Consider the following 24,303-nt stretch of genomic DNA (forward strand, 5'->3'; position numbering starts at 1 on the left):
TACTGTCAATATTATTATGTTCACTCTTTTTAACATGCACTGTTGGAGCTCAGAGCTTAATCTGTCGTTCTGCCACTGAACAAGGCCGTCATTGAAAATAAGAATTAGTTTTTAACTGACTTCCCTAGTTAAATAAAGGTTAAAAAAATTAAATAAACTTGCAGTACAGTGAGATTAATCTTGTTTTGTATTTCTATGGTTTTCTATGTTGTGTATTTCTTTGTTGGCCTGGTATGGCTCTCAATCAGGAACAGTTGTACATCATTGTTTCTGATTGGGAGTCATACTTAGGTAGCCCTTTTTCACCTATGGTTTGTGGGAAGTTGTTGCATAGCTGTGTGTGTAGCCTGCAATACTGTTCGTTCGATCGCTTTCTTGTTTTGTTTCGTATGTGTTCAAATAAAGTTAAGATCAGCACTCAACCCGCTGCGCCTTGGTCCATTACGTACGACGACCGTTACAGCTTGAACCACTAGTCTACCTGCCACCCCAAATTACATCTGCTACCCTGTGCATGTGACTAATAAACTCATCTAGAATACTATACTCCAAACTGTAGTATCCCTCAGTCATGTGTAATAGCACTACTTACTATATTATTTTGTAGTATACTGTAGAAACACTACAGTTTTGTTTTACTATAGTAATACTGCAGTATTTCATTTGCATATACTCCACCCATTACCCTACCCATATGTGCCACCCATGACAGAGAAACCTACATGACAAGTATAGACCATATATTGTTTTCCCTATAGGAATAGAAAAGCTCAGAAGCTCTAAACTATCTGTTCAGACTCTAGTCATACCTACCTACCTACAGGTTATGGAAAATGTACTCTTTTAGTATTTGTCCAGTAGGTTTCCTCAAGGAGAAAGCCTCCACTTCCAAGTCAAAGATAGGAAAACAAAAACACTACAGTAAATACTACAGTAAAGTCCATAAAAACACTACTGTAAATACTACAGTATACTACAGTAAAGTCCACAAAAACACTACAGTAAATACTTCAGTATACTACAGTGAAGTCCATAAAACACTACAGTAAATACTACAGTATACTAAAGTAAAGTCCTCAAAAACACTACAGTAAATACTACAGTATAATACAGTAAAGTCCATAAAGCACTACAGTAAAGTCCACAAAAGCACTAAAGTGAATGATTTACACGGAGTGTATAAAACATTAGGAACACCTGCTCTTTCCATGACATAGACTGACCAGGTGAATCCAGCTGAAAGCTATGATCCCTTATTGATGTCACTTGTTAAATCCACAACTGTGGGAAGCATTGGAGTCAACATGGGCCAACATCCCTGTGGAACATGTTCAGCACCTTGTAGAGTCCATGCCCCAATGAATTGAGGCAGTTCTGAGGGCAAAATAGGGTGTTCTTAATGTTTTGTATATGGCACACTATTAGTGCACATAGGGAATAGGGTGCCATTTGGGACACTACCCTAACAGTCAGCTGCTAGCGTGCCTGGCCTCAGTCCCTGCCTCCCCCTGCCACAGCCAGCTAGAGAGCACAGCCAGCTAGAGAGCACAGCCAGCTAAAGAGCACAGCCAGTTAAAGAGCACAACACAGCCTTCATCTCTTCATCTCTCTGTCAAAGAAACACTGCCAAAATGTCAAGCGCATTTTATTCAATCTTTCAAGACACCAGGCTTAGATTTAAAGTTTAATTCATGTTTTGTACACTCAGTGTAGTATATAAATATAGTAATGCTACAGTATTTATACCATAGCTCTCACTTCCGGCGCCGACAGAGATGGATGCCTCACTTCGCGTTCCTAGGAAACTATGCAGTATTTTGTTTTTTTATGTGTTATTTCTTACATTGTTACCCCAGGAAATCTTTGTTTTTTTTTACATACAGTCGGGAGGAACTATTGGATATAAGAGCAACGTCAACTCACCAACATTACGACCAGGAATACGACTTTCCCGAAGCGGATCCTTTGTTTGGCCTACCACCCAGGACAATGGATCGGATCCCAGCCGGCGACCCAAAACAACGGCGCCGCAGAAGGGGCAGGCGGAGCGGTCTTCTGGTCAGGCTCCGTAGGCGGGCACATCGCGCACCACTCCCGAGCATACTACTCGCCAATGTTCAGTCTCTTGACAACAAGGTAGACGAAATCCGAGCAAAGGTTGCCTTCCAAAGAGACATTAGAGACTGAAACGTTCTTTGTTTCACGGAAACATGGCTCATTCAAGAAACGCTATCGGAGTTGGTACAGCCACCTGGTTTCTTCACGCATCGCGACGACAGAAACAAGCATCTCTCTGGTAAGAAGAAGGGCGGGGGTGTATGCCTTATGATTAACGAGACGTGGTGTGATCATAACAACATACAGGAACTCAAGTCCTTTTGTTCACCTGACTTAGAATTCCTTACAGTCAAATGCCGACCACATTATCTACCAAGAGAATTCTCTTCCATCATAATCACAGTCGTATATATTCCCCCCCAAGCAAACACATCGAAAGGCCCTGAAAGAACTTCATTTGACTCGACGTAAACTGGAAACCACATATCCTGAGGCTGCATTTATTGTAGCTGGGGATTTTAACAAGGCTAATCTGAAAACAAGGCTCCCTACATTTTACCAGCATATGGATTGCGCGACCCGGGCTGGCAAAACACTGGATTATTGTTATTCTAACTTCCGCAACGCATATAAAGCCTTGCCCCGCCCTCCTTTCAGAAAAGCTGACCACGACTCCATTTTGTTGCTCCCAGCCTATAGACAGAAACTAAAACAGGAAGTAGCCGTGCTCAGGTCTGTTCAACGCTGGTCCGACCAATCGGATTCCACGCTTCAAGATTTCTTCGATCACGTGGACTGGGATAGCGTCGAACAACAACATTGATGAATACGCTGATTCGGTGAGCAAGTTTATTAGCAAGTGCATTGATGATGTCATACCAACAGCGTCTATTAAAACATTCCCCAACCAGAAACCGTGGAATGATGGCAGCATTCGCGCAAAACTGAAAGCGCAAACCACGGCTTTTAATCAGGGCAAGGTTACCGGAAACATGACCGAAAACAAACAGTGTAGCTATTCCCTCCGCAAGGCAATCAAACAAGCTAAGCGTCAGTATAGAGACAAGGTAGAGTCGCAATTCAACGGCTCAGACACGAGAGGTATGTGGCAGGGTCTACAGTCAATCCCGGACTACAAAAGAAAAACCAGCCCCGTCGCGGATCCCGATGTCTTGCTCCCAGACAAACGAAACAACTTCTTTGCTCGCTTTGAGGACAATACAGTGCCACTGACACGGCCCGCTACCAAAACCTGCGGGCTCTCCTTCACTGCAGCCAACGTGAGTAAAACATTTAAACGTGTTAACCCTCGCAAGGCTGTCGGCCCAGACGATATCCCTAGCCGCGTCCTCAGAGCATGCGCAGACCAGCTGGCTGGTTTGTTTACGGACATATTCAATCAATCCTTATCCCAGTCTGCTGTTCCCACATGCAAGAGGGACACCATTGTTCCTGTTCCCAGAAAGCTAAGGTAACTGAACTAAATGACTACCGCCCCGTAGCACTAACTTCCGTCATCATGAAGTGCTTTCAGAGACTAGTCAAGGACCATATCACCTCCACCCTACCTGACACCCTAGCCTGTTATGGCTAGGGGGCAGTATTTTCACGGCTGGATAAAAAACGTACCCGATTTAATCTGGTTACTACTCCTGCCCAGTAACTAGAATATGCATATAATTATTGGCTTTGGATAGAAAACACCCTAAAGTTTCTAAAACTGTTTGAATGGTGTCTGTGAGTATAACAGAACTCATATGGCAGGCAAAAACCTGAGAAGATTTCATGCAGGAAGTGGCCTGTCTGACAAGGTGTCGTTCTTCTTGTCTCTGTTTATTGAAGAGTGAGGATCTTAGCTGTCCCGTGACACTTCCTACGGCTGCCATAGGCTCTCAGAAGGCGGCAAAATGCTGAATCGTGGCTTTGCAGGCTCTGGCTGAAAAAAAGTCGCGTGTTTGGGTAGTGGCTGGTTACAGTACTGTGAGACTCAGGCTCGTGCCCGCGTCGACCGAAAGCTTTGTTTTCTTTCCTCTGTTTAGCTAAATGGACATTCCCGGTCGGAATATTATCGCTTTTTTACGAGAAAAATTGCATAAAAATGGATTTTAAACAGCAGTTGACATGCTTCGAAGTACGGTAATGGAATATTTAGATTTTTTATGTCACGAATTGCGCCATGCGCACGACCCTGATTTACCATTTCGGATAGTGTCTGGGACGCACGAACAAAACGCCGCTATTCGGATATAACGATGGATTATTTTGGACCAAACCAACATTTGTTATTGAAGTAGCAGTCATGGGTGTGCATTCTGACGAAGACAACAAAAGGTAATCAAACTTTTATAATAGTAAATATGATATTGGTGAGTGCTAAACTTGCCGGGTGTCTAAATAGCTAGCCCGTGATGGCTGGGCTATGTACTTAGAATATTGCAAAATGTGCTTTCACCAAAAAGCTATTTTAAAATCGGACATAGAGTGCATAGAGGAGTTCTGTATCTATAATTCCTAAAATAATTGTTATGCTTTTTGTGAACGTTTATCGTGAGTAATTTAGTAAATTGTTAGCAAATTCCCCGGAAGTTTGCTAGTTCTGAACGTCACATGCTAATGTAAAAAGCTGGTTTTTTGATATAAATATGAACTTGATTGAACAAAACATGCATGTATTGTATAACATAATGTCCTAGGTGTGTCATCTGATGAAGATCATCAAAGGTTAGTGCTGCATTTAGCAGTCTTCTGGGTTTTTGTGACATTATATGCTAGCTTGAAAAATGGGTGTCTGATTATTTCTGGCTTGGTACTCTGCTGACATAATCTAATGTTTTGCTTTCGCTGTAAAGCCTTTTTGAAATCGGACAGTGTGGTTAGATAAAGGAGAGTCTTGTCTTTAAAATGCTGTGAAATAGTCATATGTTTGAAAAATTGAAGTGTTTGTATTTTTGAGGAATTTGTAATTCACGCCACGCCTATCATTGGATATTGGAGCAGGTCTTCCGCTAGCGGAACGTCTAGATGTAAGAGGCTAGACCCACTCCAAGTTGTTTACCGCCCCAATAGGTCCACAGACGATGCAATCGCAATCACACTGCACACTGCCCTAACCCATCTGGAGAAGAGGAATACCTATGTAAGAATGCTGTTCATCGACTACAGCTCAGCATTTAACACCAAGGTACCCTCCAAACTCGTCATTAAGCTCTAGACCCTGGGTCTTGACCCCGCCCTGTGCAACTGGGTCCTGGACTTCCTGACGGGCCGCCCTCAGGTGTTGAGGGTAGGTAACAATATTTCCACCCCGCTGATCCTCAACACTGGGGCCCCACAGGGGTGCATCTCAGCCCTCTCCTGTACTCCCTGTTCACCCATGACTACGTGGCCATTCACGCCTCCAACTCAATCATCAAGTTTGCAGACGACACTACAGTGGTAGGCTTGATTACCAACAACGACGAGACAGCCTACAGGGAGGAGGTGAGGGCCCTCGGAATGTGGTGCCAGGAAAATAACCTCACACACAATGTCAACAAAACAAAGGAGATGATCGTGGATTTCAAGGAACAGCTGAGGGAGCAGCCCCCTATCCACATCGACGGGACAGTAGTGGAGAAGGTGGAAAGTTTTAAGTTCCTCGGCGTACACATCACGGACAAACTGAAAGTGTCCACCCACACAGACAGTGTGGTGAAGAAGGCGCAGCAGCGCCTCTTCAACCTCAGGAGGCTGAAGAAATTCGGCTTGTCACCAAAAACACTCACAAACCTTTACAGATGCACAATCGAGAGCATCCTGTCGGGCTGTATCACCGCCTGGTACGGCAACTGCTCCGCCCACAACCGTAAGGCTCTCCAGAGGGTAGTGAGGTCTGCACAACGCATCACCGGGGGCAAACTACCTGCCCTCCAGGACACCTACACCGCCCGATGTCACAGGCAGGCCAAAGAGATCATCAACGACAACAACCACCCGAGCCACTGCCTGTTCACCCCGCTATCATCCAGAAGGCAAGGTCAGTACAGGTGCATCAAAGCGGGGACCGAGAGACTGAAAAACAGCTTCTATCTCAAGGCCATCAGACTGTTAAACAGCCATCACTAACATTGAGTGGCTGCTGCCAACATACTGACTCAACTCTAGCCCCTTTAATAATGGAAAAATTGGATGTAATAAATGTATCATTAGCCACTTTAAACAATGCCACTTTATATAATGTTTACATACCCTACATTACTCATCTCATATGTATATACTGTACTCTATACCATCTACTGCATCTTGCCTATGCCGTTCGCCCATCACTCATTCATATATTTTTATGTACATATTCTCGTTCATTCCTTTACACTTGTGTGTATAAGGTAGTTGTTGTGAAATTGTTAGGTTAGATTACTTGTTAGATATTACTGCATGGTCGGAACTAGAAGCGCAAGCATTTTGCCACACTCGCATTAACATCTACTAACCAAGTGTATGTGACAAATACTATTTGATTTGATTTGAGTAAGCTATAGTATTTTTTCATGTGGCCAGATAGCTATCTATCTCTGCAGGACCAGAATTACAGTATCTTTTCAGCTCTCAGTCATCCTACCCACAGCACACCAACAGGCGTTAAATCCCTAACAGTAGAAACCAATTTAAAGTCATCAGGATAAGGGTGAGTCAAAGAACTTGTTTTGCCCTGAGAATTTCATCATTGTTACTCAGCTACAGCTTGAAATGGCTATTCCCTCTTTAAATAGACCGGATCTTGGAATATTGAAGAAGATCCAGTACCAAGCAGTTGATGGATGTTACGGTCAGGATCTTTGTCTTAGATACCATCCATGGTTAAATGATGGCACTCAAAATGATCCACTTCCATTGATTCTAAAATGGGTGAGAGCTTTTTAGAGGACTCTTTCTGACGCAGTTTTGTTTGCAATATCTGATGAGATACCGCAACACACTTTTTGGAGGACGAATGTGCCACGAGTTAGAGGTTATAGATTTGTTGGAGTGTGAAATCCACCGTCAGGAGCACTACAATGAGAAATATGGGGTCAGGCCCAGAGAGTAAAGAGAAAATGATAGAGGTAGTTAAGGGCTCAGAAGCAAAGCATCAACTGTTGTTACTCTAAATTACAAAGCTATCCTCTCTGCTCCCCGCACACCTGTCGCCACCAACTCTACCAGGCTCAACTCAGAGTAATGTAATGCATCACAAAAAGGCATCCTATTTCCTATGTAGTGCACTACTACTGATCATGCTCTGGTCAGAAAGAGTGCACTATATAGGAAATAGGTTTCCATTGTACATCCCAAAATGTACATGTGACATTGTAAAAAAATATATACATGTGACGTTGTAAAAAACATTGTAAAAAAAAAAATACATGTGACGGTACACTGAAAAGAAAAAACAGACTACGGTTTGTAACTGCACATGGGGAAGAAGATCATACTTTTTAGAGAAATGTCCTCTGGTCTGATGAAACAAAAAATTGAACTGTTTGGCCATACTGACCATTGTTATGTTTGGTGGAAAAAGGGGGACGCTTGCAAGCCGAAGAACACCATCCCAACCGTGAAGCACGGGGGTGGCAGCATCATGTTGTGGGGGTGCTTTGCTGCAGGAGGGACTGGTGCACTTCACAAAATAGATGGCATTATGAGGCAGGAAAGTTGCCCAGGCCGCCGGAGATACAATCTTCGGCAAAATCATTCGCAAGGTGATTCCTACAAAAATATTACTTGAAGATGAAGACATTCATTTTCTCCCAAAGGTCATCCTACCGGTTTTACTATGGTATCATTCCAACACAACCCTGTTTATGTGAGCTCCCAGATTCTGCAATGAAATCTATACAGTGGAAGAGCAGTCACTTGTATGGTTACCTGTCAGGCCTATAAAGGTGTGAAGGAGAGTTGATGATGATGAACACATGCTTCACTGCTAGTCTGCTACAGCAGGTTGAAGGACAGGGAACACTGTGGAGAAAACACTACTAGTTTGATAAAGCATGATGAAGGACAGGGAACACTGTGGAGAAAACACTGCTCGTCATAGTACCCTCAAAGCTCATCACTAAGCTAAGGATCCAAGGACTAAACACCTCCCTCTGCAAATGGATCCTGGACTTGATGACGGGCCGCCCCCAGGTGGTGAGGGTAATTAGCAACACATCTGCCACGCTTATCCTCAACACTGGAGCCCCCCAGGGGTGCGTGCTCAGTCCTCTCCTGTACTCCCTGTTCACCCACGACTGCAAGGCCAGGCACGACTCCAACACCATCAACAGTGGAAGGCCTGATCACCGACAACGACGAGACAGCCTATAGGGAGGAGGTCAGAGACCTGGCCGGGTGGTGCCAGAATAACAACCTATCCCTCAACATAACCAAGACTAAGGAGATGATTGTGGACTACAGGAAAAGGAGGACCGAGTACGCCCCCATTCTCATCGACGAGGCTGTAGTGGAGCAGGTTGAGAGCTTCAAGTTCCTTGGTGTCCACATCACCAACAAACTAGAATGGTCCAAACACACCAAGACAGTCGTGAAGAGGGCATGACAAAGCCTATTCCCCCTCAGAAAACTAAAAAGATTTGGCATGTGTCCTGAGATTCTCAAAAGGTTCAACAGCTGCAACATCGAGAGCATCCTGACTGGTTGCATCACTGCCTGGTACGGCAATTGCTCGGCCTCCGACCGCAAGGCACTACAGAGGGTAGTGCGTACGGCCCAGTACATCACTGCGGCTAAGCTGCCTGCCATCCAGGACCTCTACACCAGGCGGTGTCAGAGGAAGGCCCTAAAAATTGTCAAAGACCCCAGCCATCCCAGTCATAGACTGTTCTCTCTAATACCGCATGGCAAGCGGTACCAGAGTGCTAAGTCTAGGACAAAAAGGCTTCTCAACAGTTTTTACCCCTGAAGCCATAAGACTCCTGAACAGGTAATGAAATGGCTACCCAGACTATTTGCATTGTGTGGGCCCCCTCTTTTATGCTGCTGCTACTCTCTGTTTATCATATATCACTTTATCACTTTAACTATACATTCATGTACATATGTATATACTACCTCAATTAGCCCGACCAACCAGTGCTCCCGCACATTGGCTAACCGGGCTATCTGAATTGTGTCCTGCCACCCACAACTCGCCAATCCCTCTTTACGCTACTGCTACTCTCTGTTCATCATATACTCATAGTCACTTTAACCATATCTACATGTACATACTACCTCAATCAGCCTGACTAACCAGTGTCTGTATGTAGCCTCGCAACTTTTATAGCCTCGCTACTGTTTTTCATTGTCTTTTTACTGTTGTTTTTATTTCTTTACTTACCTATTGTTCACCTAATACATTTTTTGCACTATTGGTTAGAGCCTGTAAGTAAGCATTTCACTTTAAGGTCTACACCTTGTCACGTCCTGACCAGCAGAGGGCGTAATTGTATTAGTTTTGGTCAGGACGTGGCAGGGGTTTTTGTTTTTCTATGTTTAGTTAATTGAGGTTGGACTCCCAATTGAAGGCAGGTGTGTTGAGTTGCCTTTGATTGGGAGTCCTACACTGCTCAAAAAAATAAAGGGAACACTTAAACAACACAATGTAACTCCAAGTCAATCACTCTTCTGTGAAATCAAACTGTCCACTTAGGAAGCAACACTGATTGACAATACATTTCACATGCTGTTGTGCAAATGGAATAGACAACATGTGGAAATTATAGGCAATTAGCAAGACACCCCCAATAAAGGAGTGGTTCTGCAGGTGGGGACCACAGACCACTTCTCAGTTCCTATGCTTCCTGGCTGATGTTTTGGTCACTTTTGAATGCTGGCGGTGCTTTCACTCTAGTGGTAGCATGAGACGGAGTCTACAACCCACACAAGTGGCTCAGGTAGTGCAGCTCATCCAGGATGGCACATCAATGCGAGCTGTGGCAAGAAGGTTTGCTGTGTCTGTCAGCGTAGTGTCCAGAGCATGGAGGCGCTACCAGGAGACAGGCCAGTACATCAGGAGACGTGGAGGAGGCCGTAGGAGGGCAACAACCCAGCAGCAGGACCGCTACCTCCGCCTTTGTGCAAGGAGGAGCAGGAGGAGCACTGCCAGAGCCCTGCAAAATGACCTCCAGCAGGCCACAAATGTGCATGTGTCTGCTCAAACGGTCAGAAACAGACTCCATGAGGGTGGTATGAGGGCCAAACATCCACAGGTGGGGGTTGTGCTTACAGCCCAACACCGTGCAGGACGTTTGGCATTTGCCAGAGAACACCAAGATTGGCAAATTCGCCACTGGCGCCCTGTGCTCTTCACAGATGAAAGCAGGTTCATACTGAGCACATGTGACAGACGTAACAGAGTCTGGAGACACCGTGGAGAACGTTCTGCTGCCTGCAACATCCTCCAGCATGACCGGTTTGGCGGTGGGTCAGTCATGGTGTAGGGTGGCATTTCTTTGGGGGGCCGCACAGCCCTCCATGTGCTCGCCAGAGGTAGCCTGACTGCCATTAGGTACTGAGATGAGATCCTCAGACCCCTTGTGAGACCATATGCTGGTGCGGTTGGCCCTGGGTTCCTCCTAATGCAAGACAATGCTAGACCTCATGTGGCTGGAGTGTGTCAGCAGTTCCTGCAAGAGGAAGGCATTGATGCTATGGACTGGCCCGCCCGTTCCCCAGACCTGAATCCAACTGAGCACATCTGGGACATCATGTCTCGCTCCATCCACCAACGCCATGTTGCACCACAGACTGTCCAGGAGTTGGCGGATGCTTTAGTCCAGGTCTGGGAGGAGATCCCTCAGGAGACCATCCGTCACCTCATCAGGAGCATGCCCAGGCATTGTAGGGAGGTCATACAGGCACGTGGAGGCCACACACACTACTGAGCCTCATTTTGACTTGTTTTAAGGACATTACATCAAAGTTGGATCAGCCTGTAGTGTGGTTTTCCACTTTAATTCTGAGTGTGACTCTAAATCCAGACCTCCATGGGTTGATAAATTGGATTTCCATTGATTATTTTTGTGTGATTTTGTTGTCAGCACATTCAACTATGTAAAGAAAAAGTATTTAATAAGATTATTTCTTTCATTCAGATCTAGGATGTGTTGTTTAAGTGTTCCCTTTATTTTTTTGAGCAGTATATATAGTAGTGTGTGTTTTTCTTTGGGGTTGTGGGTAATTGTTTCTGTTCAGTGTGTTATGCTGTCAGTACTGTTGAGCTGTCGGTATTTTCTTGTTTTGTAGTGTTCCAGTGATCTTTTTTGAATTAAATGATGATGAACACTAACTCTGCTGCATTTTGGTCCACTTCCTCAGACAGCCCTTACAGAATTACCCACCACAACAGGACCAAGCAGCGGAGGAATGCTGGCGAGGACTGGGGAACACAGTGGATAAGGGAACCCGAGAGGCAGCCCCAATAATTATTTTTGGGGGGGCACAAGGGCTGTTTGACGGGGCGAGGATGGAGCCCCATGCCAGCTCTCCGTACCCTGTTTAGGCTGAAACAGACTAGACAGGTCCCGTGCTTTGGGGTTGGGGCTGTGGTGAGGCCTGGGATTTTCAGGCCGGTAAGCACAGTACCAGCGCCCGCATGTGCCAGGGCGAAGTAAGCATCGAGCCTGAAGGGGTGATGCCAACCCTGCGCTCAAGACCGCCAGTGCGCCTCTACGGTCCGGTGTTTCCCGCTATACGCACTAGCATGGAGGTGCGTGTCTCCAGGCTGGCACGTCCAGTACCAGCCCCACGCATCAGGCGTCTAGTGCGTCAGCCCAGCCTCGCCAGTTAGGAGCTGCCAGAGCTGCCCGCCAGTCAAGAGTCGCCAGAGCCGCCCACCAGTCAGGAGTCGCCAGAGCCGCCCGCCAGTCAGGAGTCGCCAGAGCCGCCCGCCAGTCAGGAGTCGCCAGAGCCGCCCGCCAGTCAGGAGTTGCCAGAGCCGCCCGCCAGTCAGGAGTCGCCAGAGCCGCCTGCCAGTCAGGAGTCGCCAGAGCCGCCCGACTGCCCGGGTCTGCCAGAGCGGCCCGACTGCCCGGGTCTGCCAGAGCGGCCCAACTGCCCGGGTCTGCCAGGGCGGCCCGACTTGCCGGGTCTGCCAGGGCGCCCTGACTTGCCGGGTCTGCCAGGGTGCCCCGCCTGTCCTCCGGCCCAGCCCGAGTGGCCCGCCTGTCCTCCGGCCCAGCCCGAGTGGTCCGTCTGCCAGGGTCAGCCCGAGTGGCCCGTCTGCCCGGCGCAGCTATCGGCGCCACCGAAGTGGGCGACGCCGAAGGTGGAGTGAGGTCCACGTCCAGCACCAGAGCCGCCTCCTATATAGGTGGGTTGGGGAGGGGGGGTGTAGCACAGTGCCGTCGTTGATGGCAGCCACCCTCCCTTCCCTCCCTTATTGTTTAGGGGGTATTGTTTATTGGTTTTGTTGGGGTATTTGGGATTTTTGTGTTTTCTTTTTTAAGGTGCATTCCGGGGTCTGCACCTTTAGGGGGGGGTACTGTCACATCCTGACCAGCAGAGGGCATAATTGTATTAGTTTTGGTCAGGACGTGGCAGCGTTTTTGTTTTTCTATGTTTAGTTAATTGAGGTTGGACTCCCAATTGAAGGCAGGTGTGTTGAGTTGCCTTTGATTGGGAGTCCTATATAGTAGTGTGTGTTTTTCTTTGGGTTTGTGGGTAATTGTTTCTGTTCAGTGTGTTATGCTGTCAGTACTGTTGAGCTGTCAGTATTTTCTTGTTTTGTAGTGTTCCAGTGATCTTTTTTGAATTAAATGATGATGAACACTAACTCTGCTGCATTTTGGTCCACTTCCTCAGACAGCCCTTACACACCTGTTGTATTCAGCACACATGAGAAATAAACTTTGATTTGATTTGACACTCTAGACCCAAACTGCTACAGACTTATATCTATCCTACCCTGCCTTTCTAAGGTCTTCGAAAGCCAAGTTAACAAACAGATCACCGACCATTTCGAATCCCACCGTACCTTCTCCGCTATGCAATCTGGTTTCCGAGCTGGTCATGGGTGCACCTCAGCCACGCTCAAGGTCCTAAACAATATCATAACCTCCAACGATAAGTGACAATACTGTGCAGCTGTATTCATAGACCTGGCCAAGGCTTTCGACTCTGTCAATCACCACATTTTTATCGGCAGAGTAAACAGCCTTGGTTTCTCAAATGACTGCATCGCTTGGTTCACCAACTACTTCTCAGACAGAGTTCAGTGTGCCAAATCGGAGGGCCTGTTGTCCGGACCTCTAGCAGTCTCTATGGGGGTGCCACTGGGTTCAATTCTCGGGCCGACACTTTTCTCTGTATACATCAATGATGTCGCTCTTGCTGCTGGTGATTCTCTGATCCACCTCTACGCAGACGACACCATTCTGTATACTTCTGGCACTTCTTTGGACACTGTGTTAACTAACCTCCAGACGAGATTCAATGCCATACAACTCTCCTTCCGTGGCCTCCAACTGCTCTTAAATGCAAGTAAAACTAAATGTATGCTCTTCAACCGATTGCTACCAGCACCTGCCAGCTCGTACAGCATCACTACTCTGGACGGTTCTGACTTAGAATATGTGGACATCTACAAATATCTAGGTGTCTGGTTAGACTGTAAACTCTCCTTCCAGACTCACATTAAGCATCTCCAATCCAAAATTAAATCTAGAATCGGTTTACTATTTTGCAACAAACATCCTTCACTCATGCTGCCAAACATACCCTCGTAAAACTGACCATCCTACCGATCCTTGACTTCAGCGATGTCATTTACAAAATAGCCTCCAACACTCTACTCAGCAAATTGGATGCAGTCTATCACAGTGCCATCCGTTTTGTCACCAAAGCCCCATATACAACCCACCACTGCGACCTGTATACTCTCGTTGGCTGGCCCTCGCTTCATATTCGTCGCCAAACCCACTGGCTCCAGGTCATCTATATGTCTTTTCTAGGTAAAGCCCCACCTTATCTCAGCTCACTGGTCACCATAGCAGCACCCACCCATAGCACGTGCTCCAGCAGGTATATTTCAATGGTCACCCCCAAAGCCAATTCCTACTTTGGCCGCCTTTCCTTCCAGTTCTCTGCTGCCACTGGGTGGAACGAATTGCAAAAATCACTGAAGCTGGAGACTCATATCTCCCTCACAACTTTAAGCACCAGCTGTCAGAGCAGCTCACAAATCACTGCACCTGTACATAGCCCGTCTGTAAATAGCCCATCCAACTACCTCATCCCCATACTGTTATTTTTTTTCTCCGTTGCACCCCAGTATCTCTACTTGCAAATTCATCTTCTGCACATCTATCACTCCAGTGTTGCTAAATTGAAATTATTTCGCCACTATGGCCTATTTATTGCCTTACCTCCCTTATCTTACCTCATTTGCACACACTGTATATAGACTTTTTTTCCCCCTATTGTGTTATTGACTGTATGTTTGTTTATTCCATGTGTAACTCTTTGTTGCTGTTTATATCGAACTGCTTTGCTTTATATTGGCCATGTCGCAGTTGTAAATTAGAAAGTGTTCTCAACTAGCCTACCTGGTTAAATAAAGGTGAAACAAAAATAAATAAAAATGAACAACAGGGAACACTGTGGAGAAAACACTGCTAGTCTGATACAGCAGGATGAAGGACAGGGAACACTGGAGAACACACTTCTAGTCTGCTACAGCAGGATGAAGGACAGGGAACACTGTGGAGAAAACACTGCTAGTTTGCTGCAGCAGGATGAAGGATAGGGAACACTGTGGAGAAAACACTGCTAGTCTGATACAGCAGGATGAATGACAGTGAACACTGTGGAGAAAACACTGCTAGTCTGATACAGCAGGACGAAGGACAGTGAACACTTTGGAGAAAACACTGCTAGTTTGCTGCAGCAGGATAAGGACAGTGAACACTGTGGATACATTTTTTTCAGCATCATCAATGTCTCTCCCTCTCTCCCCCTCTCTACCTCTCTCTCTATCTATCTCTCTTTCTTTCCTCCATTGTCATTGTAGACAGTAAAAGGCCAACAGAATGCTTACAACAACATCATTCAATTTGAACATCTATTCATCAGGAATGAGTCCAAAGTCTGTGGCTTTTGTCGGTCTGCAAGTAATGAGCTGTGTGATTGGAGATGGGTGGTGAGGGCATGTTGATTTATTACAGGTCAGAGTGCCGTTTCAACAACCTAAGGCCAGATGACTGAATGCATTAGGGACAATGAGTTTGTGTCATAAATGGCACCCTATTCACTGTTGGCTCTGTTCAAAAGTAGTAGACTATATAGAGAATAGGGTGTCATTTGGGACACATCCTAACAAAGGATGTCCCTCTTTGGAAACAAAGCTGCAATGTTCACAAGATGAGACAACACTTTTAAGAAGCGATTGATTGCTGCTTGTTTGAATGTGTTGGTCTATATTAGAAGTACAGACAAGGTATGTGTTTCTAGTACTTGTATCATTTCACAGTTGTTGTGAGTTAGGAAGAATTCTTATTGATCATGAGTCCTCGCTCCTCAATGGGCAGCAGCATAGGCTGTTCTCTCCTCCTGCTGATGTGGGAGACGGTGTGAGAGATTGGTGTGTGTGTGTGTCTGAGAGTGTGGGTGTGATATTGGTTCAGGGGCCATTAGCCTCTCTCTGGCTGCCAGAACTCAAACTGCATTTAAAGTCATAACCTTGAAGAGCAGTCTGTCCTGACCGGAACAAATCCCTTCTGAGGGCCCTAGACACACACACACACACACACACACACACACACACACACACACACACACACACACACACACACACACACACACACACACACACACACACACACACACATACACATGCATGCATGCGAGTCGGTACAGCCACCTGGTTTCTTCATGCATCGCGCCGACAGAAACAAACATCTCTCTGGTAAGAAGAAGGGCGGGGGTGTATGCCTTATGATGCCTTATGAGTCGTGGTGTGATCATAACAACATACAGGAACTCAAGTCCTTTTGTTCACCTGACCTAGAATTCCTTACAATCAAATGCCGACCGCATTATCTACCTAGAGAATTCTCTTCAATTATAATCACAGTCGTGTATATCCCCCCCAAGCAGACACATCGATGGCCCTGAAAGAACTTCATTGGACCCTATGTAAACTGGAAACCACATATCCCGAGGCTGCATTTATTGTAGCTGGGGATTTTAACAGGGCTAATCTGAAATAAAGGCTCCCTAAATTTCATCAGCATATCGAATGCGCGACCCTGGCTGGCAAAATCCTGGATCATTGTTACTCTAACTTCCACAACGCATACAAAGCCCTCCCTCGCCCTCCTTTCGGCAAATCTGACCACGACTCCATTTTGTTGCTCCCACCCTATAGACAGCAACTAAAACAGGAAACGCCCGTGCTCAGGGCTGTTCAATGCTGGTCCAACCAATCTGATTCCACGCTTCAAAAAGAAAAAGAAAGCGCGAACCACTGCTTTTAATTAGGGCAAGGCGACCAGAAAATTGACCGAATACAGTGTAGCTATTCCCTCCGCAAGGCAATCAAACAAGCTAAGCGTCAGTATAGAGACAAAGTAGAGTCGCAATTCAACGGCTCAGACACGAGAGGTATGTGGCAGGGTTTACAGTCAATCACGGACTACAAAAAGAAAACCAGCCCCGTCGCGGACCCCGATGTCTTGCTCCCAGACAAACTAAACAGCCTCTTTGCTCGCTTTGAGGACAATACAGTGCCACTGACACGGCCCGCTACACGGCCCGCTAACCTGCGGGCTCTCCTTCACCGCAGCCAACGTGAGTAAAAAATGTAAACGTGTTAACCATCGCAAGGCTGCCGGCCCAGACGACATCCCTAGCCGCATCCTCAGAGCATGTGCAGACCAGCTGGCTGGTTTGTTTACGGACATATTCAATCAAACCCTATCCCAGTCTGCTGTTCCCACATGCTTCAAGAGGGCCACCATTGTTCCTGTTCCCAAGAAAGCTAAGGTACTTGAGATAAACGACTATCGCCCTGTAGCACTCACTTCCGTCATCATGAAGTGCTTTGAGACACTAGTCAAGGATCATATCACCTCCACCCTACCTGACACCCTAGACCCACTCCAATTTGCTTACCGCCCCAATAGATCCACAGACGACGCAATCGTAATCACACTGCACACTGCCCTAACCCATCTGGACAAGAGGAATAACTATGTAAGAATTTGGTTCATCGATTACAGCTCAGCATTTAACACCATAGTACCCTCCAAACTCATCATTAAGCTCGAGACCCTGGGTCTCGACCCCACCCTGTGCAACTGGGTCCTGGACTTTCTGACGAGATGCCCCCAGGTGGTGAAGGTTGAAACAGCATCTCCACCCCGCTGATCCTCAACACTGGGGCCCCAGAAGGGTGCATTCTCAGCCCTCTCCTGTACTCCTTGTTCACCCATGACTGCGTGGCCATGCACACCTCCAACTCAATCATCAAGTCTGCAGACGACACTACAGTGGTAGGCTTGATTACCAACAACGACGAGACGGCCTGGTACGGCAACTGCTCCGCCCACAACCGTAACGCTCTCCAGAGGGTAGTGAGGTCTGCACAACGCATCACCGGGGGCAAACTACCTGCCCTCCAGGACACCTACACCACCCGATGTCACAGGAAGGCCAAAAAGATCATCAAGGACAACAACCACCCGAGCCACTGCCTGTTCACCCCGCTATCATCCAGAAGGCGAGGTCAGTACAGGTGCATCAAAGCTGGGACCGAGAGACTGAAAAACAGCTTCTATCTCAAGGCCATCAGACTGTTAAACAGCCATCACTATCATTGAGTGGCTGCTGCCAACATACTGACTCAAATCTCTAGCCACTTAATAATAAAAAATTGGATGTAATAAATGTACCACTAGTCACTTTAAACAATGCCACTTTATATAATGTTTGCATACCCTACATTACTCATCTCATATGTATATACTGTACTCTATACCATCTACTGCATCTTGCCAATGCTTTTCGGCCATCGCTCATCCATATATTTATATGTACATATTCTTAGTCATTCCTTTACACTTGTGTGTATAAGGTAGTTGTTGTGAAATATTTAGGTTAGATTACTTGTTAGATATTACTGCATGGTTGGAACTAGAAGCACAAGCATTTTGCTACACTCACATTAACATCTGCTAACCATGTGTATGTGACCAATAAAATTTTATTTGATTTGAATAGCAAGATAACCAATGTAAAACATCGGGGTCTGTAAAATGTATATAGGTTCAGAAATGTTGTGAAATAACACAGTTACAAATAGAAATCAAACTGGATGGACATCAGAAATAGAGGAAGGACTAAAAACAAAATATAACTATTGTAAAATAGATTGTGTCTGTAAAATGTGTATAAGATGTATAAACAGAAGGTAGAAGCCTAAGTGTTATTGTTTATTAGTTTACTCCAATTGGGGGAAGGGTGGTATGGTTTGCGGTGAATAATAAAGGTATATTCTAAAAAAAGTATGTATGTCTATATAAGTGTGTATATGTATGCATATGTGTATGTATATATATTTACCCCAAAAAATATATGGGGGATTGAAAATGATGCAGACAATTACATTGATGGAAGCAACAATTTTTCCGCAATACTAAGCTGATCCACCCCTTAAAAAATAAATAAATAAAATAAAAAATAAAATAATAAATGTAAAAAAAATAAACGGGCTCTGCCCTCTCACTAAAATGGCCACCCTGATCAGAACTACAGATCACAAAATGGCCGACCGCCAAAACTACATTTCCCAGAAGCAAGGGGAACGCTCCGAACGTGGGGCCGACCCACAGATAAGGGGCCCAGACAAACCAGCATAATAACATTGAAGCTTAGAGCATTGACTTGCTCAACCATCAAGTTCACTGGATGAGAACCTCAGGGTCTCCAAAGAAATGGATCAACTCAATCTACATACTGTATCTCAGCTGACAAATACAGTGCTTCGCCTAAAGGTCATATTGCTGTAACCTGTATCAATTCCACGTCATCTGTTGGATTGCATTTCTCAGTTTTAAACTTAGTGATAGTGAATGCTAATGAGGTTTGAGGTTTTATGACAGTGATGGATGGGTGAATGGGGAATGCAGCATTTCCCCGATCATGTGATTAGATGCTCAGTGTTCCCCTTCAATTAATTATGGACCGCTAACGAAGGACAGTCTGTGCTCTTCCTCTATTCCCTCTTCCCTCTTTTATTGACGAGAGCTGACTTTGTGTCGCCATGGTGATGGCATCTGGCCAGGCTGTCACTTCCCGTCCCTTGAAGAATCGATCAGTGTGTCCAGCTAACGATGAGGTCATGGATGTTCCACTGAAGTAAAGAGGAAATTTAGCAACTCTTGGAGGACAGGGGATCTTGATAAAAAGGCTTCCTTACTGCTAAAACCAACACTTTTCAGCCTGTGAAAAAGGCCAGAATTATAAAGGACAATTGTTGAATTTCCTCTTCACTTCAGTGTCTCAGTTGTTAGGAAATAGAGAGAGAGAGAAGCAAAGCAGGGGTGAGCTACTCTTAACTGTAAAACAGTAAAACGCTATACGTAGAGTATGCAACCCTTCATGGTTTCTTAAGTTCCACCTTAATGGTGACAACAGCATAAAACAGTGAGTCAGCATAGAGCCAGCCCCATAATTTGAGTCACAGCTCTTCATGGTTGGATACAATCTGCAGTATTGATTTTCCAATCCAAAGGGCTGCAAAATACTTCTCTCTCTTCTCTTCCAGTAAATCACACTGCTTTCCCTTTCTCTGCATCCCATATAGCACACTATGCCCTAATAGTGCGCTACTTTTGGGATGCAACCTGTGCAGTTCATGTATGATGCTGAGGTTAATGGTTCTAGCAGATGAAGACTGAATCTGAAGATAGTGAACTAGCAGTCTAAAAGGCCTTTAGTGTGGTGAGTTGTGGTCAACCCTCTGATATTCAAGTTCTATGTGTCAATGAGGATATAGTAGTATCAAGTAGTACAGGATAGACTATCAACTGGGTGGTTCAAGCCCTGCATGCTGATTGGCTGACAGTCGTGGTATATCAGACCGTATACCACAGGTATGACAACATTTATTTTTACTGCTCTAATTACATTGGTAACAAGTTTATAATAGCAATAAGGTACCTTGTGAGTTTCTGGTATCTAGCCAATATACCACGACTAAGGGCTGTATCCAGGTTGTGTCATGCATAAGAACAGCCCTTAGCTGTGGTATATTGGCGATATACCGCACCCCCTTGGGCCTTATTGCTTAGGTATACACTGAGTGTACAAAACATTTAGGACAACTGCTCTTGCCTGACCAGGTGAATCCAGGTGAAAGCTATGATCCCTTAGTGATGTCTCTTGTTAAATCCACTTCAATCAATGTAGATGAAGGGGAGGAGACAGGTTAAAGAAGGATTTTTAAGCCTTGAGACAATTGAGACATGTATTGTGTATGTGTGCCATTCAGAGGGTGAATGGGCAAGACAAAAGATTTGTGTCTTTAAACGGGGTATGGTAGTGGGTGCCAGGTGCACCAGTTTGTGTCAAGAACTGCAACACTGCTGGGTTTTTCACACTCAATATTTTCCTGTGTGTATCAAGAATGGTCCACCACCCAATGGACATCCAGACAACTTGACACAACTGGGGGAAGTATTGGAGAGTAGAATTGGACTTACCTTTCCTAATACAGGTGTAGCCCGCGCTGAAGATGGCCTGCAACAAAAACAGTAGAACATAAAAGATGCTCCCATAATGAACCACTAACAGAACCCATTTTACAATAACACAAACACCCAAACACAACTGACTTTGAAATGTGTATGGTCTGGCCATGAGAACAACAGCAACCCAGGGAGACCTGGCGGCAGAGCTCCCTAGGAAGCCTACAGATGGACCCCAAATGGTACCCTATTCTCTACACAGGGCCTTGCTCAAAAGTAGTGCACTATGTAGGGAACTGGGTGGTTCGCAAGCAACGTGCGTTTAATGAAGTGTAGGACTTAAAGCCACTTGCTTGATTTCTAAAGGAGCTGAAGAGAAATGTATACCTTCTAGGGCTCTCAATCAACCGTCCTCCATTAGAGCTAGTGACTGACAGAGGGAAGGAGGGAGAGACAGACAGATAAATAGACAGAGGGAAGAAGGGAGAGACAGACAGGTAGACAGATAGACAGAGGGAAGGAGGGAGAGACAAACAGGTAGACAGATAGATAGACAGAGGGAAGGATGGAGAGAGAGACAGATAGATAGACAGATTGAAGGAAGGAGAGAGAGACAGATAGACAGACAGACAGACAGACAGACAGACAGACAGACAGACAGACAGACAGACAGACAGACAGACAGACAGACAGACAGACAGACAGACAGACAGACAGACAGACAGACAGACAGACAGACAGACAGACAGACAGACAGACAGACAGAAGGGGGGACAGAGCGAGAGACCGAGGGAGAAAGAGACCGAGGGAAGGAGGGAGAGAAAGAAAGAAAGACAAAGGAAAGGAGGGAGAGAGAGACCGCTCCGTGGAACTGAGCAGCCTGCCACATCACTGTCAAACCCAGAGGGAAGGAACCTTAGTCTCCTCCAACAATGAGCTGGACGTATTCTGCCTCACATTAGTCAGTCAGTCACATGAGAAGACATTGACAGCTGTAGAAGAATAATGATATTGGTCAGAAATTCAATGGTAATTTCATTATGTTACTTTGTTACGTGATCATTCTATATATTGCTTCTATGGGGGCTGGCTTGTAATTGAAAAATATTACATTCAGTTGCTAATCTTCATGTCACCGCAGACATGAATGCCCTAAGACATTATTTCTGCTCAAAGCAGAAATTACTGATTGAATAGAAATATCATTCCATGTTCATTTTCAAAGCGTCAAATATACTACATCTCTGTTACATTAAAGATGAAACATCGAGGCCACTGTGGATTGTACATTCCAAGGACGTTTGGTTTTTAAAGGGAATTTAACATAAACAGAGGAAGGAGCTTTCATTAGTCCTTCAGCATGACTTTTTCACTGAAAACAAAGATATCATCAAACTCTCATAGGATGCATCTCCAATGGTCCATAGGGCTCTGGTCAAAAGTAGTGCACTATATAGGGAATAGGGTGCCTTTTGGGACACAGCCATAGAGATTGCCCTTTTGACAATGTTGTGCCTGTTTTCGCTAACTCACCGTGTAGTGGCTAGGCTGGCGGTGCTCTCTGTTATGGCCGCTAACTCACTGTGTAGCGGCTGGGCTGGCGGTGCTGTCTGTTATGGCCGCTAACTCACTGTGTAGCGGCTGTGCTGGCGGTGTTCTCTGTTATGGCCGCTAACTCACTGTGTAGCGGCTGGGCTGGCGGTGCTCTCTGTTATGGGCGCTAACTCACTGTGTAGCGGCTGGGCTGGCGGTGCTCTCTGTTATGGGCGCTAACTCACTGTGTAGCGGCTGGGCTGGCGGTGCTCTCTGTTATGGGCGCTAACTCACTGTGTAGCGGCTGGGCTGGCGGTGCTCTCTGTTATGGGCGCTAACTCACTGTGTAGCGGCTGGGCTGGCGGTGCTCTCTGTTATGGGCGCTTACTCACTGTGTAGCGGCTGGGCTGGCGGTGCTCTCTGTTATGGGCGCTAACTCACTGTGTAGCAGCTGGGCTGGCGGTGCTCTCTGTTATGGCCGCTAACTCACCGTGAAGCGGCTGGGCTGGCGGTGCTCTCTGTTATGGGCGGTGGGCTAGGGGGGGTGGGGCTGCTGATCCATTTGGTCTGGTCCACCACGGTGCGGGCATGGGGCACGCGGCCAACGTCCCTCACCTTCACCAGCAGGTGACGACTCGTCTTCAGGATCCTCACCGCCTCGTCATGGGGGATGGCCACGAAGCTCCGCCCATTCACCTCCAGCAACTGGTCGCCCACCTGAACAGACAAAGAGGAGAGGGTGGGTGTACTGGTAGAGAGAGGGTGTGTATTCACACAGACACTGACACACACACACGCACGCAGGCACGCACGCACGCACGCACGCACGCACACACACACACACACACACAAGTACACCCACACAAAAGTGCCATGGCTTTTCCTGATAGTCTTGAACAGTTTTCCAACAGTCAAGCCCAGGACAGTATTTAGGATAGAGCAGAGCAGACATTCTGAGAGCTGCAGCTCAAGGTTCAGACAATAACACAAAGTACACTGAAGCAGAACTTAGTGCACTCAAACCCGCCACAGCGATGTGTAGGCTACGCAGTTTCATTGTAGACTAACTACTGCCCTCACACACACACTTATTATTCTGGAAACAATCTGTGGTTTTATTTCACCATGGGAGCAAGAGATACCAGCCTGGTCAAGCAGAATGACCGCTTTGCTCACCGTTCGTTTCACTTGATACGTAAAGTGAAACAGCATGTGAGCTTTTGCAAGATTAGGCTGGTTTCACCAGGCTAAGGAACTACTAGGGAAAGACAGCAATTCAGTTTGATTGACTTAAACCGAGTAGGATCAATCTATGGTTAGTAATAAAAACAGAAAATGCTGAAAGGAGGATATCACTGACAGTAAGAGGCCAAATCTATAGAAGGAACATCATTCATAACACACAACACTGGGGGAAAACAATCAATGGTTATTATCTCCCAGCCTATTCATTCTTCTAATGCACAAACAAAACACTTGACAGACGTGGTGATTTACAATCAAAGCTCTTCTTTGTTTTATGCCCTTTCCTATTCTTCCTGTTCCACATTCATGAGAAGCAGTTACGCTTTGATTTTAGCTTAATAACAATTAGTAAGGAAAACATGATCTACTGATCTACAGGGGATACAATAGTAATCTGTAGTATCAATATGTGTCACGCCCTGACCTTAGAGAGACGTTTTATTTCCTCTAGTTTGGTTAGGTCAGGGTGTGATATGGGGTGGGCAATCTAGGTTGTTGCATTTCTATGTTCCATTCTATGTTTTCTATTTCTTTGTGTTGAGCCGAGTATGGTTCCTAATCAGAGGCAGCTGTCTGTCGTTGTCTCTGATTGGGAATCATACTTAGGCAGCCCTTTTCCCCTCCTTCAGTGTGGGATCTTGTTTTTGTACTGCTCAGTGAAGCCTGCAGAATGTTTGTGGGTTTGGTTTGGTTTGTTTTGTTTGTTATTTCGTGTTTTGAGTTTAATAAAAAAATTGAAATATGAACACGTACCACGCTGCACCTTGGTCTACTCATTTTG

General features: G+C 45.8%; 1 protein-coding gene and 1 non-coding gene across 2 annotated transcripts in view; one reads left to right on the forward strand and one right to left on the reverse strand.

Moving 5' to 3' along the window:
* Positions 1-24,303, reverse strand: part of LOC106580631 (whirlin) — an 83,680-nt gene that overhangs the window by 13,409 nt on the left and 45,968 nt on the right. Inside the window, exon 4 of the mRNA XM_045703371.1 lies at positions 22,768-22,994. Within this exon, the coding sequence (XP_045559327.1) occupies positions 22,768-22,994 (227 nt within the window). The remainder of the gene's footprint in view (positions 1-22,767; positions 22,995-24,303) is intronic.
* LOC123729372 (U7 small nuclear RNA) lies at positions 832-884 on the forward strand. Its single transcript, XR_006761157.1, has one exon. It is a non-coding gene; the product is annotated as a U7 small nuclear RNA (small nuclear RNA).

Source organism: Salmo salar, chromosome ssa20 (genome assembly GCF_905237065.1).
Source record: "Salmo salar chromosome ssa20, Ssal_v3.1, whole genome shotgun sequence".
Classification (NCBI taxonomy): domain Eukaryota; kingdom Metazoa; phylum Chordata; class Actinopteri; order Salmoniformes; family Salmonidae; genus Salmo; species Salmo salar.